The following is a 19,556-nucleotide window of genomic DNA, read 5'->3' on the forward strand; positions in this document are numbered from 1 at the left end:
AAATTTTAAATAAAATAATCTATCTCTACCTTACAACATGAACTTATTTACTGCTACAGCAAGGACTTCAATGTAAGAAGAGAAACTTTAAAACTTTCAAAAGAAAATGTACAAAGATAAGAAAAACTTTCATATTCACTCTTTAAGAAAAAGACAAATATCCAGTGGAAAAATAACACTTCTAAAAAGATACAACAACAGCTAATAAACAGATGGAAAAACATTCAGCCTCACTAGTTACCTGATGAATGAAACTGAGGACACAACGAAACGCCATCTCATGGTGCCAGATTTGGAACGTTTTAAGAGTCTGATCAAGTATTGGCAAGGAAGTATACAAATGGGTATTCTCATAACCTATTGGAGATATATCAACTATAGAAAACAATTTGCTATTACCTAGGAAAGTTTAATGTGGCTATTCCCTAAAATAGAGTGACTCCATTCCAAAGAATCCCAGGACATTGTTATTAAATAAATCACCATTGGCATTTTGGTGAAACAATCTGTGCTTTGCATTTCATTCTAGTTGTCATCCCTTTCTCCTGCCCACTTGACAACTAAAATGCCCCCCGATCACTAACAATGAAAATATCTCCATCATTTCTAAATATCACTTAAGGGGCCAGTGCTAAACCTAGCTAAGAACTGTTATACCAAAAAAACTCTTAGATGTATGTATCCAGAACATGTTCATATCAGCATTGTGCATAATACAAAAAAACTGGAAATTAAGTCTATTAATTAGAGAGTAAGTTGTAGTATATATATACAATGGAACACTATAATATAGAAATAAAAACGAATCACAAAAATAACAAAAGGCAAGTTCTGAATTATACATGATTCCATTTAAAGAAATAAAACTAAATGATAATTATTCAGAAATATATATGTGATAAAACTATAAAGAAATAAGTGAATAATCAATTTGAGTGTAGTGGTTCCCTCTGGAGAGAAGAATATGCAATTGAGGCCAGGCATGGCGGCTCATGCCTGGAATCCCAGCACTTTGGGAGGCTGAGGTGGGAGAATCACCCGAGGTCAGGAGTTCTAGACCAGCCTAGCCCTGTTTCTACTAAAAATACAAAAATTAGCTAGGCATGGTAGCACACACCTGTAGTCCCAACTACTCAGGAGGCCGAGGCAGGAAGAATTGCTTGAACCCAGGATGGAGAGCTTGCAGTGACCTGAGATTGCACCACTGTACTCCCAGCCTGAGAGACAGAGCAAGACTCCCTCAAAAAAATAAAAATAATAATAATAAAAAAATAATAGGGTGGTGGCTCATGCCTATAATCCCAGTACTTTGGGAGGCTGAAACAGGTGGATCACGAGGTCAAGAGATCGAGACCATCCTGGTCAACATGGTGAAACCCGTCTCTACTAAAAATACAAAAATTAGCTGGGCATGGTGGCACATGCCTGTTGTAGCAGCTACTCAGGAGGCTGAGGCAGGAGAATTGCTTGAACCCAGGAGGCGGAGGTTGCAGTGAGCCGAGATCGCGCCATTGGACTCCAGCTTGGGTAACAAGAGCGAAACTCCGTCTCAAAAAAAAAAAAAAAAAAATGCAATTGAGGAAATACACACAGGACTTCTGTTTCTTCGGCTCAGTGGTAGACACACTGGTATTTATTATTTTTCTTTAAACTGTACATACTCTACAATATACAATTTTTAAAAGTTAAAATTGAAACTTTCTATGTAATATGTTAACGACATGCAGAAGCAGCTACAAAGATGTGTATTAAAAGCAATAATGTAGTGTCTTTCCCTGCCTGGTATCCCTATTGTTTGTAAATGAGCAGAGAAATAAATGAAGCTGCTGATATATAGTGCTAGTCCTGGACCACATCTCTTCAGTATCCTCTTAAAACTTAACTTGTACTCGCCCTCATACTATTTTCTGGTTAAGATGTTATCATAAGCCAACAAAAGACCAAATGAGTATGTATTATCTTGCATAATTGAGCAAAACTATATATTCCATATACAGACTTTCTAGGTAGCAAATTCCTAAGTTTTCAGGTTTATACCATAATTAAGAGCGTATAGCATGTATTCTCATTCATTACAATTTTACTAAATGCTTACTATGTATCAGCCCCAGGGAGTGGAAAAATAGGTAAAATATATTCTTGCTCTTAAAGAAACCCAGCATGCAGGGACAGAAAGGCAGGGAAAGGAAACTGTGAGTAAACAAGTACTACTCAGTACAATTAATACTGCAATAGATTTAAGGAGAAATAAGGAGGTTGCTAATTCAAGATAAGGCACAAAATTTCATAGAGAAGCTACCACTTGTAGAGTTGTGAGGAATTTCCTAAGCAGATTTGGGAAGAACGGCATTCCTCAAAAAGAGACCAACATAATCACAGGACAAAAGCATAATCATAGGACAAAAGCCAGAGAAATAAAAGACATATCTAAAATAGTGTTAGTAATCTGAAATAAATGGAGAAGGGTAGGGAATGCCTAGAGAGTTTGTGTTTTATCTTACCGACACCACCACAAAGGATTGCAAGCAATAAATCTGCAATTTTACAAAACATTGCTTTGGCAACAGAGTAGCCAATGGACTGCAAAGGGTGGTGTAGAGAATCTGGAAAGGGAGATAATCAGAGAAAAAACTGTTAAGATAATTCAGAGAAGAAAGGAGAACCTAAGAAGACGTTATCACACAGAGAAGAACAGAGAGATCAAATCTCACAGTTTTTTGAAAGACAGAATTAAAAACAATAATGATAAAAGGAATAGAGTAAGAAAAAGATGCCACTGAAATTGAGACACAATGACTAAAAAGGTAGACAGGAATCAGAATGGCATTACAAAAGTCAGACACCTTTTTAGGAAGGGAGGGGTCAATAATTTGATATAGCAAGCATGAGTAGAATACAACTGATCACTGGATGTGGCATTTAGGAAATCATGGTAACCCATCAGCAGTTTCAGTGAAGTGGTGGGACAGAAGCAGCCTGACTGAAGCAAACTCAAAAGTGAAGTAGTGCTAAGGAGGATGATTTTTTTCTAGAGAGGTTAAGAGATATGCTTTTAAACGCAAGACTTGAACATACTTTTTTGGCTGCACTGAAAGGTTGAAAATATGGGAAAGACAAAGGATAACTGATGGAGAAAGTCTCAGAGTAGATACGAAGGGATGGATAGGATCACATAAGCAGTGAAACTGTACAGAACAAGAAAAAAAATCTTTCTTACTATGAGAGGGATATTAAGGCACAAGACTATTAATTCAACAAACATTTTTTTTTTTTTGAGACGGAGTTTTGCTGTTGTTACCCAGGCTGGAGTGCAATGGCGCGATCTCGGCTCACCGCAACCTCCGCCTCCTGGGTTCAGGCATTCTCCTGCCTCAGCCTCCTGAGTAGCTGGGACTACAGGCACGCGCCACCATGCCCAGCTAATTTTTTGTATTTTTAGTAGAGACGGGGTTTCACCATGTTGACCAGGATCGTCTTGATCTCTTGATCCACCCGTCTCGACCTCCCAAAGTGCTGGGATTACGGGCTTGAGCCACCACGCCCGGCCCTAATTCAACAAACATTTATTGAATATTTGCCACACACCAGTTACTGTGCAAAGTGCCAGGGGATACAAATTAATAACTCAGTCCCTAACTTCAAAGAGTGCGGCTGGCTGGGCGCGGATGCTCACGCCTGTAATCCCAGCACTTTGGGTGGCCAAGGCGGGCGGATCACGAGGTCAAGATATCGAGACTATTCTGACCAACACAGTGAAACCCCATCTCTACTAAAAATACAAAAAAATTAGCCAGGCCTGGTGGCACCGGCCTGTGGTCCCAGCTACTCGGCGGGCTGAGGCGGAGGAACTGCTTGAACCCAGGAGGTGGAGGTTGCAGTGAGTCAAGATTGCACCACTGCACTCCAGCCTGGTGACAGAGCAAGACTCCATCTCAAAAAAAAAAAAATTTGCAGCTTAGTGGGCAAAATACAGTAACTGTTATATGTTCTGAATACAAATACACCACTGTGGAAAGGCCAGTATGGTAGCACAGAGGTTAGAGGAAGGTCTGGAATTTCAGGGAGCTTCTGCCTGACACTTTTTCTGGGACACGGATGAAGTTATCTGCCAAGTGCTTTTAGGGGTGGAGGGGTATTAGGCCATGTGTAGGAAGGGAAAAATGTTCAAAACAGCTGCCCAGATAAAACAACAGCAAATTGTATCCAAGAGTTCTATGTCCTGGGTACTATAAAAAGTGCTTTTATACATATTTCCTTTTTGATTTTTAAAACAATCCTATTATTTTCATTTTACCAAGAAAAAACCTAAGACTTCAAGATTAAAAACTGAAAGACACTTAAGGACTCTGGTGCGACTGGAAACTTTTTCATAGTAGCAACAATTTACATAATTGTATCACTTTCTCCTGTTGTGTCTTTTAGACCATGAAGAGCAACTAATCCAGCATCCTGGGTTTACAGGGTTAGGGATGGTACAGCAGAAGGATGAGGGAAGTGAGGAGTTAAAAGAATGGGGAAATCGGAAAGAAAGTGATTCAAACAGCTGATCACTGGGGATGATGGCTCTGGGAAAAACAAAGGTAAGGCAGACCAAAAAAAAAAAAGGAAAAAAATAGAAACAAAAAAGGTAAGGCAGTTTTGGGGGAGAAAATGAAGGAATCAAGGAATTTTAGAATATTGAGCAGTAGAAAGGAAATTAGTAAAACACAAAGTAGAATAGGATTTTTAAAATATCATTGATGAAAGAGTTAAAAGTGATGAATGGCCCATAGCATTGAGTTTCTTCAGAAGAATGAGTCATTAAATTGATGAGGTCACATATCTAGTAAATGCTGTTTAAACAAACTCAGATCTGTTTCCAGTTTCAATGTTACTTTCACTACTCCACGGGTAGGTCTATATGTTACAAACTATTACCCATCAATATTTCGACTTTAAAAAAAAATAATGAAATTCCTTGCCTATTTTTAAAAAAAAGTATGCATATGAATTTAGCCTTTCCTTAAGTAATCATTATTATTATATTATCAACATACTGAAATATAAGTGCTTTTCTGGATGGATATTCTTCATCTCTTCCTTTGAGGCAACTTTCAATTTTTCACTGTTGTCAATATATCTCTACTACTTCTGATTTGCTAGAACATGAAACACATAAATGTTTCCAAGAAAAACTGGGTGACAAAACCAAAAAGCCTAACCAAAATACTTATGTTCTATCATCTAAGGGTGATTTTTATTTCTTTTTGTGGATTAAAGACTGGAGTCATGGCAGGGTTCTTATACTTTGGAGTAGATGAGATAACCCAAAGTTACTCAACAACTTGGCTAACTGGGGTTCTAGGTACGACTATATTGCTAATTAATATTGAAATTTACTATCACATAAAACACTACATTAAAAAGTTTTTCTTAATATGAAGTGTTACTCATTCTTTTTCAGCAGATTTGTAGAATACTCACAAGCACTTCTAATGATCATCATTACCTCTTTTTTGGCTTCTTTTTTGGGATCATAATCACTATCATTCCCATCCATTGGATGTGGTTCTTCTACATCATCATCACTGAAACAAAAATTAGTATACTTAATTCCCTTCTTTTTTATTTTTATTTTTAATTTTTGAGACAGCGTTTCACTCTTGCTGCCCAGGCTGGAGTGTAACGGTGCAATTTGGGTTCAAGTGATTCTCTCAACTCAGCCTCCGAAGTAACTGGGATTACAGGCACCCGCCACCAAGCCCAGCTAATCTTTGTGTTTTTTTTTTTTAGTAGAGACAGGGTTTCACCATTGGCCAGGCTGGTCTTCAACTCCTGACCTTAAGTGATCCATCCGCTTCAGCATCCCAAAGCACTGGGATAACAGTATGAGCCATAGCACCCGACCAATTCCCTTCTTTTTATTGTATTTTAGTGTTCTTATCAAACTGTAATATATCTTAGTAATTTTACTAAATATTATTTAACAGAATAAGAGTTGTACTTGGGAAGATGAGCTTTTAATTCACATTTCTGCAGTATTCAGAAACATTTATTTCATTGGGTATACAGAATCTTTTTAGCAAACACTTCTAGGTCAAAACAGAGACCCAATGAGAAAAGGATTTAAAAAGAAATATCACTTGGGAAATGGGAACACAGGCAATTTAATACTTAAATTTCAGTCCTCCAATTGGAGAACGAAGACAGACAAAAATGAAACAAAATAATTTTATACTATCAAAAGATTTAGTCTCAATAATAAGGATCACAGTTACTCAGGTAATTATATAAAAAGAGCTTCTTTCATAGAATATATACTTTTTTTTTGAGATGGAATCTTGCAGTGTTGCCTGGGTGAGAGTACAATGGCCCAATCTCAGCTCACTGCAACCTATGCCTCCTGGGTTCACAAGATTCTCCTTCCTCCCAAGTAGCTGGGATTACAGGTGCAAACCACCATACCCAGCTAATTTTTTGTGCTTTTAGTAGAGACAGGGTTTCCCTATGTTGTCCAGACTGGTCTTGAACTCCTGACCTCGTGATCTGCCTGCCTTGGCCTCCCAAGTGCTAGGATTATAAGCGTGAACCACCACACCCTAGCCAGAATATATTCCTCAATACGTTCTAAATATGTGTATTGAATTTATCAATACTAAAAGGAAGCATCTGTGATTAAAATTAAAAGAGGTGAAAGAGCTCTTCATATTAAAACTAACCACTTGGCTCTTCCTGTCAGAGCAGAAATGTGAATGTAAGAATACAGAATATTTACAGTGTGTTATGATAACTTTTCTGCCTTAGGAAATGTAAGCAATCAAATGCAGTATCCCTAACAATGTAACTATATAAAGGTAACCATCATACCTGTCACCCTGATTATGTCTATTAGCTAGTTTACGAGCCTGGCGATCCATCAAACTTGTCCGAGAGCGAGTTTTTTTCCAGGAATAGTAATATTTTACAAGGCTTGCAATTGTCTTATCTGGAAGCTTAAAAAAAAATCATGTTAATATCAGCAAGTATAACTCATAAACAAAATGAGTATTTTTAGTGATATTCTTTGTTAATAAAGGCATAAATAAAAATATTTCATGGGTACCTTTATGAATTATAGAGCTAAAAAGTACTGTTACAGTCAGTATCACCTATCAGTTTCACTGACATTTCTAAATGAATATTCATTCCTATTTGTTCTGGGACAGGAGGGAAAGAGGTCAAACTAACTTGGTGAGAAGGTCCCCAGAAGTCCCCAGCATAGACATGTCAGTATTCAATATATGCTTTCCTTAAAGAGCTATATTCAATTACTTTTTTCCCCTTTGTAAACCAGATTTTTTTTTTAGATATAATTCACATAAAATAAACTTCACTATTTTAAGTGTATATAACTTAGTGGTTTTAATGAATTCACTAATTCGTACAATCACCACCTCTATCTAATTCCAGAACATTTTCATATTCTCAAAAAGAAATCCTGTACCTGTTAGCAGTCATTCCCTATTCTCCCCCTCCACCAGTCCCTAGCAACCACTAATCTACTTTGTCTCTACGGATTTGCCTACTCTGGACATTTCACAAAAAGGGAATCATATACGGCCAGGCACGGTGGCTCATGCCTATAATCCCAGCACTTTGGGAGGCCGAGGCAGGTGGATCACTAGGTCAAGAGATCGAGACCATCCTGGTCAACATGGTGAAACCCCGTCTCTACTAAAACTGCAAAAAATTAGCTGGGCATGGTGGGGTCGCCTGTAATCCCAGCTACTCGGGAGGCTGAGGCAGGAGAACTGCTTGAACCCAGGAGGTGGAGGTTGCAGTGAGCAGAGATTGCGCCGTTGCACTCCAGCCTTGGTAACAAAAACAAAACTCCGTCTCAAAAAAAAAAAAAAAAGGGAATCATATATTATATGACCTTTTGTGCCTTGCTTCTTTCATTCAGCAAGATGTTATAAAGAAAAGTTATTCAATTTTTTTTTTTTTCAGACAAAGTCTTACTCTGTCACCAGGCTGGAATGCAGTGACGCCATCTCGGCTCACTGCCACCTCCAACTCCCTGGTTCAAGCAATTCTCCTGCCTCAACCTCCTGAGTTACTGGGATTATAGGCACACACCACCACACCCAGCTAATTTGTGTATTTTTAGTTAGATGGGGTTTCACCATGTTGGCCAAGATGGCCTCCATCTCCTGACCTCATGATCTGCCCGCCTTGGCCTCCCAAAGTGCTGGGATTACAGGCTGAGCCACTGTGCCCAGCCAAAGCTATTCAGTTCTTAACAATGAAGGTTTTTCCATCATTTTCTTTTAAATCCAGGTCTTAAAATGGTAAATAATGCAAACAGGCTTTGGCTATCAAATAAAGTCTCTGATTTTTTTTTTTTTTTGAGACAGAGTCTCACTCTGTCGCCAGGCACCAGGCTGGAGTGCAGTCGCACAATCTCGGCTCACTGCAACCTCCACCTCCTGGGTTCAAGCAATTCTCCTGCCTCAGCCTCCTGAGTAGCTGGGACTACAGGCACATGCCACCATGCCCAGCTAATTATTGTATTTTTAGAAGAGATGGGGTTTCACCATGTTGGCCAGGATGGTCTCTATCTCTTGACCTTGTGATCCACCCGCCTCAGCCTCCCAAAGTGCTGGGATTACAGGCTTGAGCCACCATGCCCGGCCTAAAGTCTCTGATTATTAAAATGACTAATAATCATGTCACAGTGACAAACAAGGATGCAACTTCCCACCAAAAATGTTCTTTCATTATGGAAGACACCTACATATGTTTGCAAACTTTATCTAATTTTCATCTACTCAGGTTAAAATAGTTTAATGCAGCAACTTCTCAGATTTATATTATTTTGACCCAATACTAAAAATGTAGTAAGTAGAAATACAGAGCAGTTTCTGTCCTTTAAAAAAAAAAAAAGAAAAGAAAAAAGCAGCAGCACCATCTGGACAATACTGAAATAATACGGAATTTTTAAAAAGGGGCTTTCATATCCAAAAATATATAAATTGGAAAAAATCCTCACATAAAGAGCAAAACATTTAAAAATAAAGTTGAAATTATTTTTTTCCTGGAATAAACATATGTAATAACTCGATTACATGTATATTATTACATGTTATATAAGTCAAAATGAAAACTAATTTACTATAATGCAGTAGCACATAACTGTCATGTAAGAGTGGTTGCAGTAAATAGGACTGTATACAAATATATCTATTTCCAAATAGTTTTAAAAGTAAAATTGAAGAACTTTCTTTTTTTAAAATAGAGATAGGGTTTCACCATGTTGGTCAGGAGGCTGGTCTCGAACTCCTGACCTCGTGATCCGCCCACCTTGACCTCCCAAAGTGCTGGGATTACAGGCATGAGCTAGCGTGCCCAGCCGAATATTTTTCTATTTAATAATTAGAAAGTGTTCAATAGTAACTTAAGATATCGTTCACATATGAACCACAGTAAGATTAAAATTACCATACCATTTGCTGAATCCTGTGAAAGCTCTTTCCATGAAAACTAAAGGCTTGTTCAAACAGCACTTTATCTTCCACTGTCCACTCATCCGGAAAGGGAGTGAAATTAGGGAGATCAGCAAGGGACTTCTCAATGTTATGTTTATGCCAGAACAACATGCCAAGTGCCTTTGAAGAGAAATCATTCCCCTTTGGTTTTAATGGATTTATGTTCCATCACACTTAAGAAAGTTTAACACAAATCAGATTAAAATCTTAAGCCTATGACTTCAACTAAAGATAGACTCACAGTTTGGGACTTTAAATCAGGGGCGCCCAGGTAGCAGACCTCATTTATTTATTTCTTTTAAATCAGGGCCTCAGAACAGTGAATGTTCTTACATACCATATTTGCTGCAGAATCTAGGAAAAACAGTGAGCTGAGGACAGTGACTACAAAGCAGACTTGTAGGTTCATACCAAGAGTTTAACCCACATTTTAAAATTGGTCAATATGTAGGGAAAAAATATGCTAACAGGAAAATGTCCAGTAAATCCATACTTAAATAAAATGATCAGTTATGCCACAAAGCCAGAAATGCTCAGTTGGGGCTTAGTAGAGAGATATTTAAGTTATAATTTTTTACAAGTATATCACAAGCTAACCATGTCCAAGAAGTAAAAGCACCTCCAATGCAACTTTAACAATTTTTTTCACCACATTTAAGTTATTATCAGAACACATAAACAGATTTATTAGGAGGCATAGAAATAACTGCAATGACTTGATTACCAAGTCATAACAAAGACTGAAATGGACAATTTCCAAAATTTCCATAACTTCCCCTTCTATTGGAAGTAGTAGGCCTTTCTCTTTATTATAGGGTATTAAGCATCATTTAGGGGATAAACTTGTATTTTCTAAGAAGAGATATAGCAACTTTTAAAATAGTGAGTTTGATCATTTCTGTACTTTGATAACATCCTTTAAAATACACAGGAAAATGAACATATGTAGTCATATTTTAAAGGATTAACTTTCTCAAATATTAAACAGAAAGGCAAGGCTTAAAAACAAAATATGCCATCAAAGGCTTCAAAATCCACAAAAAAGTTAATGACATTTAGATAAGATATAGATAAAATAAACATCTCAATTTCACAAAAATATTCCTTTACCATGTAACTGGACTATAAAGTTAGCTCTTGATAACCCAGGTTACAGATAATTTAGCTTTCTTATCTTAAAACAAGTCTATCCATTTTACTATTAATTCTGATAGGTTGAAATACTTACTTGAAATCAGATGTAAGATCTCTTTCATTTCATTATTCCATATTTTTCATTCCCTCATTACTAGGGATAATGAACCATGTATTTGTCTCTCTCTATATATAGTATATTATACAATATATAATACAGTATATTACATAATATATAAACACATTATAGTATATTTAATATAACTCATCTCCATGACTATATGTTACATTTACTAAATTCAATGACATTACTATATTTTGTATGCAGAAAAAGATCAATCTGTGGTAGCCAATAGATCTAATTATAGTGTAAAATATTAAGATAATTTCTTGATTTTGTTACAAGTTTTATTTGAAGAGACTTAACTCTCTACATAGAGACAGATGTATCATATATAGATACATCTTTTAAAGTTATCTAACAAAAAAGAGCTTTTCATGATTTCATTCAAAATTTAAGTCTTAAATATTCAGTTAAATGTAAAGTTTAACTTTTAGATCCTGTAGAACAAAAAGTCAAAAGAGAATTATCTGTATCATTAAAATTTTTTATAAATAAAAGATTTGTTTTAAAGTTATGCCTGTGTACATTTACTCCAAAATACACCAAAACCTTTAACTTTTCATTTTGGTAAGTATTTCCTAGAGGAATATTAAAGGCTTCCAGAAACTTTCAGAACTCAAAGTAGAATAAGAAACAGATGAATTCAGAGAAATATTTAAGCCCTTGAGATAAATAATGTTTATAAAAGCAAACTCCTGCCGGGCACGGTAGCCCACGCCTGTAATCCTAGCACTTTGGGAGGCCGAGGAGAGAGAATCACGAGGTCAAGAGATTGAGACCATCTTGGTCAACATGGTGAAACCCCTGCCTCTACTAAAAATACAAAAATTAGCTGGGCGTGGTGGCGTGCGCCTGTAGTCCCAGCTACTCGGGAGGCTGAGGCAGGAGAATTGCTTGAACCCAGGAGGCGGAGGTTGCAGTGAGCTGAGATGGAGGCACTGCACTCCAGCCTGGTGCCTGGTGACAAAACAAGACTGTTTCAAAAAAAAAAAAAAAAAAGCATACTCCTTAATATTGAAAGGTTACACTTTGCTAGGACCTTTGTGGTATCTGTAAAAGAGCTGGTCAAGCTTACACACTCTCTTAGGACAGAAACAATCATGAGATACTCTGGATTTGGTAAATATTGAGACAAGATTTCCTACTGAAGTGTTTCTCTACATACCTGCTCCACATTGTAGCCATGCTTCTCCTTTGCAATTGCAATGTATTCATCCACTGTAATGAAATAATGTTATATAATTAATTATTCTCATTTACTTCCTTTACCTAGGTCTACTTTTGTTCTTAACAAGCAAAATAAAATAACTTATATTCCAGGGTAAAAAAATAGCCAAAGGCACCTCCCATGAAATGTTACAAAAAGAGACTTATAATAGCAAGATTAGATGCTCACCTGGTTTAAAATTTTATTTAGTATAACTTATCTCTATGACTTCACATTACACTTACTAAATTCAGACATCACTATATTTTTGCATGCAGAAAAAGACAAATCTGTGGGTAGTCAACAGATCTAATTATTGTATAAAATATTAAGGTAACTTTTCTATTACAGTCTTTATTTGAAGAGACTTAGCTGTTTTAAGACCCTTTCACATATTTAGAGTTGCTCCAAAGCCTTTACCATTCCATTTTTGAATGATGTATAAACGACGGTTTATCTGGCCATGTGTGGTGTCTCACGCCTGTAATCCCAGAACTTTGGGAGGCCAAGGTGGGCGAATCATGAGGTCAGGAGTTCAAGACCAGCCTGGCCAACATGGTGAAACCCTGTCTCTACTAAAAAAGACAAAAATTAGCTGGGCACAGTGGCAGGTGCCTATAATCCTAGCTACTCAGGACACTGAAGCAGGATAATCACTTGAACCTAAGAGGCAGAGGTTGCAGTGAGCCAAGTTTGTGCCACTGCACTCCAGCCTGGGAGACAGAGCAAGACTCTGTCGCAAAAAAAAAAAAAAAAAAAAAAAGGATAGTTCACCTATAGTTTTGCCAGCTATACATAATAATGACACATTTGAGTATGCTTCAGTACTCCTAAATTTTCTTCAGTTCTTTCTGCTTGTTATACAAAGCATGTTTGAGTATTCCACTTTCCTTTTTTTTTTTGAGACAGAGTTTCGCTGTTGTTACCCAGACTGGAGTGCAATGGCGCGATCTCGGCTCACCACAACCTCCGCCTCCTGGGTTCAAGCAATTCTCCTGCCTCAGCCTCCCGAGTAGCTGTGACTACAGGTGCATACCACCATGCCAAGCTAATTTTTGTATTTTTAGTAGAGACGGGGTTTCACCTTGTTGACCTGGATGGTCTCGAGCTCTTGACCTCGTGATCCACCCGCCTCAGCCTCCCAAAGTGCTGGGATTATAGGCGTGAGCCATTGCGCCCGGCCGAGTATTCCACTTTCATTTATCTTCCACATGTAATTAAGCCAACAGAGTTATTTAGATACACAGTCTGATGATAAACTGGCTATAATTTCAAGGCCTCACCACTGAGAAGTCTGCCACATTCACCAGAACTCAGTTTTATGTGAACTCCATATAATCACTCTTCCTTGATTCTAATTATTTTTTATATGTGTGTGTGTATAAATTAATTTTTTGTAAATATTTTTGAGGAGTAGTTAAGAATCCTGATCCTGGAACAGCTAGTCTACCTGGGTTTAATTAACAGCTTATTGCTAGCTTTTTGACTTTGGCCAAGTAACTTTTGACCTTTTTGTACCTTAGTTTCCTCACTCTAAATTGCTGTTAAAAACAGCATCTCCCCCCAACGATTAAAAAAGTTAAATGAAAAATGTTCAGAACAGCACCTGGTACATTTTAAGAATTGTTTAAGTATTTGCTGCAATTATTGGTCAGTGCAGTCTAATATAGGCATATGCTATTATAACAATAGCCAATTGAATTAGCTATTAGAATAAAATTTTTAAATGTATGCTATCAAAGCTCCCCCCAAAGGGTAAGTTTTTTGTGTAGAAAATCCAAATCTTATGTTTTGTTTAGATCCCAAAGCACTTAAATACACGACAGGTCTAAATATATGCTGAACAATATCAACAGTATCAACTGACCTGTGGTTCCCAACCCTGGCTATTCATTACAATCAGTGTGGGAGCTTTTAAAAAGTTAGACTCCACCCTTGAAGTCTCTGACTTAATTGGTCTGAGAAAGACACTAGACATAAGTACTTACAAAATAAAAATAAAAAAACTCCCCAAATGATTCCAAAGCACAGCAAGGGTTGAAAACTATCGCCCTAGACCTTCATATAGACATTTCACAGGAACATTACAGTACCAGGACACGCTGGCTAAATTTTGTTTTCTACTTTGCTAAGAAATGAACCATTGCATAAAACAGCACTAAATCAGCAAAGTTCAATAATACCCTGATACTCAGTTTGCAAACGAAAACCTTTGTCTGTAATGAGGATTGAACCTGGGAAACCAATAGTCTCTTTCAGGTTCTCATTAAACAGTCCCAGGCCAGATGAATAATTTCATGTTTTCTGTTAGGAATGCTTCAAGGGCACACAATTTCTAGATTACCAGCTAGACCTTTTACTAGGGTTCTATAGCTCTTAAATAGAAAGATTTATCAGATATGCAAAAACATACTCAGTTTTCAATTTTTAGCTCTCTTATTACATCCATAAGCATGATTTGACTTAATACACACGACAGGATATCATTAATTTTCATGGGATGAAATAAATCATAGACATCTTTAAGATGTTAGTAAATATTCTAAAAAGACAAGCTTATCTTATAGCTGCTAGAATTAACTGTTCAGTGTCATCATTGCTGTTGTGGTTGTTATTTAATAAACTCAATGATAACTGAATGGAGGGGCGGGGATCTTAGTGTTGTTACCTGAACGTTTCCTATATCTGATGTGCCGCAAAGGATCAGGTCCGCTACATCACATTGAAGTCTAAAGCCACACCATGATTCAAGAAGTGCATGGTCAATGATCCAGAAGGTCTCCGTCCAGAAATGGAGAGCACAAAGATGACCTGATGGCTGCTGAAGTCAGTTCTTTCCCCTTTCCTCTTTAAAATGGTAATGATAGTGGCCTCTTTGAAGTTTGAAGGCATGTCTTTACAGCTCCATATACTGAGGAAAAGCCTGTGCAGATATCTACATAGTAACTCCCTCCCCTGCTTGAGGATTTAAGCAGCAATGCCATCAGATCCTAGGTCTTTTCATTCTTCATGGGCCTGACACAAATTGGAATGATCAACCCACTATCTTTCAAAAGGAAAAACATTCTAATATAACAACCTCCATTAAAACAAAACAAAACAAAACAAAACAAAGACAAAACTTTTTTTATGCGAATCCAAAAACCCAAAAACAAATATAAATCACATTTTGAATTGGCTCATAAACCCCTGCTGACAGTAACATTCAATTTCAGAAAACTTACATTTGGCATCTGGGATACTGTGATACGGAGACCATACAAGCATCCCTCCATTGTCTTTATCTGTGTACTTTGTAGCACCTGGGGAAAAAAATTAATTACTTTGAATATGATGGAATTTATTTATATTGAAAATAAGTATAAACAAAGTAAGCTTTATTTCTGTTTTAGTACAGTACATGCAGAGGACAAAGAAAGAAAATATAGGAAAACAGAGAAGGAAAACAGATTTACATTATATATAGTAAGTATCTTACAAAAATTAAGGAAATTTTGCAAATGCTGGTTTATCCCTTTTAAACTAACAAAGACTTTCTTCAGTACATTACATAGCTCTACTTGACAGAGGCTAATAAATCTGATTTAACATTCCATACATTACTTAGGGATCATTATTAAAAATTCAAGACTTTTAAATGCGAGAGAATGCCTCAGGTACTGTTTTGCCCCATATATAAATGAGTCAAAATAGCTGTAATTTTTAAACACTATATCTGCTTTTTTTTTTTTGGAGATGGAGTCTTGCTCTGTCACTCAGGCTAGAATGAAGTGGCCCAATCTCGGCTCACCACAACTTCAATCTCCCGGGTTCAAGTGATTCTCCTTCCTCAGCCTCCCGAGTATCTGGGACTACAGACGCCTGCCACCACATCTGGCTAATTTTTGTATTCTTAGTAGAGACGGGTTTCACCATGTTGGCAAGATTGATCTTGAACTCCTGACCTTGTGATCCGCCCACCTTGGCTTCCCAAAGTGCTGAGATTACAAGCATGAGCCACCTCGCCCAGCCTTCTGTCTGCTTTTCATTTAATTGTGTTTCTTGCTAAGAGTCTGCCAGCTATTCACTTTTAAACTTAAGTTCCTTTATTACATTTTATATTTATAAACTATATGCTCTGTATTCGAAGTCAAGATAAAAACATAAAAAAGGCTGGGTGCAGTGGCTCAAGTCTGTAATCCCAGCACTTTGGAAGGCTAAGGTGGGAAGATCACATGAGGTCAGGAGTTCAAGACCAGCCTAGCCAACATAGTGAAACCTTGTCTCTACTAAAAATACAAAAATTAGCCAAGTGTGGCGGCACATGCCTGTAATCCCAGCTACTCGGGGGGCTGAGGCAGGAGAATCACTTGAACCCAGGAGGTGGAGGTTGCAGTGAGCTAAGATCACGCAGCTGCACTTCAGCCTGGGTAAGTCAGACTCCATCTAAAAACAGAAAGTCAAGATAAAAAAGTTAATGCAATTTCTTGTTAATATAATCTGAAAGCTTACTTCTAACTAGAAGTATAATATTTTCTCTTTTCTTTCTTTCTTTCTAAAAATGTGAAGTCTTGCTATGTTGCCCAGGCTGGTTTCAAACTCCTAGCCTCAAGCGATCCTCCTGTCTCAGCCTCCCAAGTAGTTGAGATCAGAGCTGCATGCCACCACACCCAACTTCTAATTCATTTCTAATATTTTATAACCTAGAAAGTCAGAAAAATCAAGTCCTATTAAAACTTCATATAAATTGGCCGGGCATGGTGGCTCATGCCTATAATCCAAGCACTTTGGAGGCCAAGGCAGGCAGATCACCTGAGGTCGGGAGTTCAAGACCAGGACGACCAACATGGTGAAACCCTGTCTTTAAAAAAAAAAAAAAACTTCATATAAATTAAGAATCAACAGCATGAATGAAGGCCTGAGACAGCCATGTCAAAGCCAAGTTATATGCGTGTAGATTCTATCTTTTATTTTAATCATTCAATGATATTTTTCTGGTCTAATTCTTAGTTGTATCCAATTCATTAAAACTCTCAACAAATGAAGCATTGCTGCCACATGTTTTAAGAAGACTTGTCTTAGAATACATCATAAATGACTTTTATGTGGTAGTAATAACTACCACTAAGAGCCAGAATTCCAAAATTATTCACGCAAAATATTAAAATAATTCTGAGGTTAAACTGTAATCTTTTATAAAGTTGTAAGATACTTGGAATAAAAGAACACTCATTTCTAGGGGTAAGGGAACTACTTTTATAACCTCCATCTAGAGAAGTTATCTACCAGGCAATAATTTAGTATCATTCAATATTTTTATTTACTACTATCAACAATTTTTAAAGAATCATACATCACTAGTAAAACATAAAACTAAATTTATTTTTAAAATCTATGTATGTTACAAGGAAATTTAAGAGAAATGAAAGAAGAAACACTACCCAAGTATTAGAAAGCCCTTTGTATCTTGTCATATTTTTTTTTTTATAATTTCATTTAAGGTACTGCAAAACAAGTATTTGTCATATCTTTAATAAAAGAGAACACAAAAGCATGAGCTGAGAATTTAGGAAAATACAAGTTAAGGTTCATTATGTAAAATTTATGTTCAATGAAAATAAACTTTGAGACATCATTTTAAAACTTTAATATTAAGATACATATTTAAGTTTTAACCCTATAAAATAAAAATACAAACACAAAATAGCCATCCACTCAATAGTAATAAAACAAAAATCCTATTTAAGTTGGTCAGAAGCCTTTACTTAATTTATAAAATCTAACATTATACAAAGTGAACATCCTAAACTTCAATCCCTTAACACGGAACTGATTTTGCATGATGGAATCGTGACAATAAGATCACTTAAATCCTACTTAACAGAACAGGAAATGCAACAAAGAAAGTTTTCCAATTAGTCTCAAGTCTTAATGGCATATCATGCTAAATATTTAAACATAATTTCTCTGTATCTAATTTTTGCCTTACAGAAAGTCTGAATAAAGATGTCTTCATTAAATGTCCCTTCTTAAACAGATATTAAACTTTTTTTTCTCCATAAAAAAATAACAGATACAGGTTGGGTGCAGTGGCTCATATCTATAATCCCAGCACTTTGGGAGGCCAAGGAGGGTGGATGGCTTGAGCCCAGTAGTTCGAGACCAGCCTGGGCAACATAGTAAGACCTTGTCTTTACTAAAAATACAAAAATTAGCTGGACGTGGTGGTGTGCACCTGTAGTCCCAGCTACTCATGAAGGTAAGGCGGAAGGATCACTTGAGCTCAAGAGTTTGAGGCTGCAGCAAGCTGTGACCACACTACTGTACTCCAGCCTAGGTAACAGAGTAAGACCCTGTCTCAATAAAAAAGTTTCAAAAATAAAATTCTTAGCATTGCAATTGCGGATCTGATCCGACAGAAACTGGCATCTAAGCTGTGGGAACAGCTCTTCCAATAAGGGTGAGCGGATAGAGGACAGAGGGGTGGCAGATATAGAACAATGTGGTCTGATAACCAGGAATGCCTAATTAGGCATTTCACAATGTTCCTTCCCTAACTCTGAACTGGATTCCACTATTTTCAATTATATATGTGTCAGCTAGGTCTAAGAGATGACTGATACAGGGAATGAGATATATTTTAGGGCAAATGGTTAACAATATGAACTATAGTGCCTAACTCCCAGAGTCTGAATGCCAGCCCTGCTACTTGGTAGCTGTGTTAACTTGGGTAAATCTATTTAATCTAGCCACACCTCAGTTTTCCTTGTCTGTAAAAATATGGATGATGAGAGTAACTACCTGAAAGAGTTGCTCGAAAATTAAATAAATTAAGTACCTGGCATATGGTAAGCATTACATAAGATAATTATTATTTATTATTATTACTAGTATATGCTCATTGAAGACAGTTCTTTCTTAAGTTCCTTCCTTCTTTATCCTAAAAAGGCTTCTTCTTCTCACCTTATCCACTAAAAAGCAAATGAATAAAATCTCAAGGGGGTATACCTCAAAAATGGCTGATGTCCTCTCTAAACAACCCCTTGAAAATGAAATTGAATAGCTGTAATGACCTTTATGTTTTTCTGACAATTCAGACTGATTCCTCTCCTATAAAATAGGAGAAAGTAACGTGTGCTGTTAAAAATAATTTATATACCTCTTAGGATGCTTTGTGTCCAATAAAGTTTTACCTTTTTCACTGTAAAAGTCAGAATGAATTGTAACATTAAATAGACACTAACCCCATATTGATTTTGGATTTTTCTGTAACAATATTTAAGATTATACCTCAAAACTAACTGATATTTATTAACAATACTGAGACTCAAATCTGACTCACCAACAAAACCATGCCTTAGAAGTACCTTATCTTCTGAGTAGATTAAAAAACAACCCAAAACCTAGACAGTAAGCTACCATAATTTTATAAGACTATAGTAGCATGTCAGTTCTGAAAATAAAATTGTTGAAAAATTAGTTATGGCCAGGTGCCACAGCTCACACCTGTAATCCCAGCAGTTTGGGAGGTGGGTGATCACCTGAGGTCAAGAGTTTGAGATTAACCTGACCAACATGGAGAAAGCCCATCTCTACTAATAATAAAAAA

The 19,556-nt window shown here is 36.8% G+C and overlaps 1 protein-coding gene across 11 annotated transcripts in view; it reads right to left on the reverse strand.

The window, feature by feature from the left end:
• Positions 1 to 19,556, reverse strand: part of RCOR3 (REST corepressor 3) — a 60,908-nt gene that overhangs the window by 34,925 nt on the left and 6,427 nt on the right. For 9 of the 11 annotated variants that reach the window (XR_013529739.1, XR_013529738.1, XM_078356635.1 and 6 more), the window contains exons 3-7: positions 15,193 to 15,270; positions 11,927 to 11,979; positions 9,462 to 9,623; positions 6,847 to 6,971; positions 5,489 to 5,567 (exon numbers count right to left, since the gene is read on the reverse strand). Coding sequence is in view for 9 of the 11 variants with exons in the window: in XM_078356635.1 (XP_078212761.1) it covers positions 5,489 to 5,567; positions 6,847 to 6,971; positions 9,462 to 9,623; positions 11,927 to 11,979; positions 15,193 to 15,270 (497 nt within the window). In the remaining 2 variants the exon portion in view is untranslated. Of the gene's footprint in view, positions 1 to 5,488; positions 5,568 to 6,846; positions 6,972 to 9,461; positions 9,624 to 11,926; positions 11,980 to 14,636; positions 14,892 to 15,192; positions 15,271 to 19,556 lie in introns of all 11 variants that reach the window. The other 2 variants (XM_078356637.1, XM_078356638.1) reach the window with 1 other exon arrangement.

Source organism: Callithrix jacchus, chromosome 19, assembly GCF_049354715.1.
Source record: "Callithrix jacchus isolate 240 chromosome 19, calJac240_pri, whole genome shotgun sequence".
NCBI classification, from domain to species: Eukaryota; Metazoa; Chordata; class Mammalia; order Primates; family Cebidae; genus Callithrix; species Callithrix jacchus.